Here is a 1,818-nt window from a genome sequence, read left to right as displayed (position 1 = left end):
CAGACAAACAGAAGAAATGGACAGAGACACCCTCAAAAAAGCAGGAGAGGACAGAGACTAAAGCATAGAGATAGGAGGAGAAAAGGAGAGGCATAGAAACACATATACAGACAGTAGGAGAGCTGGGCAGAGAAAGCAATAAAGGGATCCACAGGCAGAAGAGGAGAGAATTCATTCCCCTCTCCCATTTTCTCTTCCCCACTTTTCCTCTCCCCCTCCCACTGCTCAGTTCCCCACCTCCCCGAAAATCCAAGACCAGCAAGACCCAGGTGTCCCATCCGCCATACTCCAATGGGTGGTGGCATCTCTTCAGTGTAGGGGGGCAGCTGGGTGGAGAAGCAGCAACAGCAGCAACAGTGGTGGCGTCGGCGTCCCAGGGGCTCCTTGTAAGTGTCCGGGGGGAGGGGAGGGGGAGAGGACCCAGTCATCCCCTGTCTCCGGCCCAGGTGCCCCTTGGCGGTGGCGGCAGCAGCATCGCCTCCTAGCGGTCCAGATTCATAGTCCAGTGCTTGGCTCCGGCGTTGCTGTCCCTGGCGTTGGTGGCGGCACCGCCCGTGGGACCCCCAGCCCCGATACCGACCTCGCCCTCGTTCTTGAGGTCCTGAAAGACCTGGGTGAAGAAGTGGGGGTCGGCGTTGAGTCGCAGCATCTGCGAGCTGAGCCTCTGGATCAGCCGCAGGCAACGCTGCCAGAAGCGCTCCTTGTCCGGCTCGACAAGGAAAGGTTTGAGCGGGTAGGAGATCTCGTTCCCCATGTAGGAATAGGCGAGGTAGAGGCAGGTGAGGAAGGCAGCCTGCAACTCGGCGGCCGAGCCCAGCTCGTCCCCCCGCAGCGCCTCCCGGCACAGCAGATACACGAACACCAGGTTGGCCGGGGTAATGAACGCCTGGTCTTGCCACCCCTGCAGTAGAAGGGACCGGTCCACCCCTCGAAACCAGCCCACCAGCTCCCCAGGGCTCAGCTCCTTTAGTCGGTAGCAGCGCCGGCATACAAAGTCGCCCAGGCAGCGTAGCAGCTCGCCGGTGGAGGCCTGTACGATGACCCGTCGCGGGGAACCTCCAGGGACTGAGGGAGCCTGGGGGGCCGCAGGCGGCGGCGGCGGAGGCGGCTTCCCTCCTCCCCCTCCCGAGCCCGGCGGGGCCGAGACACTGACTCCGGAGGACGGCTCGGCGGTAGTGGGCACGGTGGGCACAGGGACCGGCAGGGGCTTGGCGGCGCCGCCACCATCTGGGGGCTCCCGGCCCTTGCGGAGAAGGTTCTCGCGGTTGCGCTGCTGGACCAGTAAGTCTGAGCCAGCCTGAGCGGGCTTGGGCGTCACCTTCTTGCTGCCCTTCTTCTTCTTCGCGGACGCGGCCACCAGGCGCTTCCAGGTGAGAGCTGAGATGAGAACCGACGGCCGCTTCAACCGGCTCTCGCCCTTGCCTCCTTTACCCGACGGCAGCTGCCCGTAGCCTCCCAGCGACTCCTCCCCAGCCGAGGGCTGCGGCTTCTTCTTTTCGTCCGGCAGCCCGCCTGGCCGACGGCCCTTGGCCGAGGAGGCAGGCGACAGAGACAGCACCGTGCCCATCCTGGGGGGCGGAAAAAGCTCACGGGGCCCCGGGCGACGCTCCCCGTGAGGAAGCCAAGAAAGACACCGCCGTTGTTGCAGCACTCGAGGACCGGGGCCTGATGAAGGGAGGAGACCCCGGGCTCGGGGCGGGAGGGGGTGGACAGGAGGGGAAAATGTGGCGGCACCGCGGCGGCGGTGGCGGCTGCTCTCCCGGTCTGAGCTGCGCCAGCTGCTGCGCCAGCCCCACCCCTCCGGCCCCCTCCCACAGG

General features: G+C 65.4%; 1 protein-coding gene across 1 annotated transcript; it reads right to left on the bottom strand.

Moving 5' to 3' along the window:
- Positions 1-481: 481 nt before the first annotated feature.
- On the bottom strand, positions 482-1,567 carry CDK5R2 (cyclin dependent kinase 5 regulatory subunit 2). Its single transcript, XM_044667560.1, has one exon. The coding sequence runs from the start codon at positions 1,565-1,567 to the stop codon at positions 482-484; it is 1,086 nt and encodes a 361-aa protein (XP_044523495.1).
- Positions 1,568-1,818: the final 251 nt, after the last annotated feature.

The sequence above is a fragment of the Gracilinanus agilis genome, chromosome 3, assembly GCF_016433145.1.
Source record: "Gracilinanus agilis isolate LMUSP501 chromosome 3, AgileGrace, whole genome shotgun sequence".
Taxonomy (NCBI): Eukaryota; Metazoa; Chordata; class Mammalia; order Didelphimorphia; family Didelphidae; genus Gracilinanus; species Gracilinanus agilis.
Note: the sequence above shows the minus strand (reverse complement) of the source record. Positions and strands in the feature narration are given on the sequence as shown.

What these genes read in the sequence shown, in the direction of transcription:
- CDK5R2 (XM_044667560.1), bottom strand. Translation starts at nt 1,567, where the DNA reads ATGGGCACGGTGCTGTCTCTGTCGCCTGCCTCCTCGGCCAAGGGCCGT.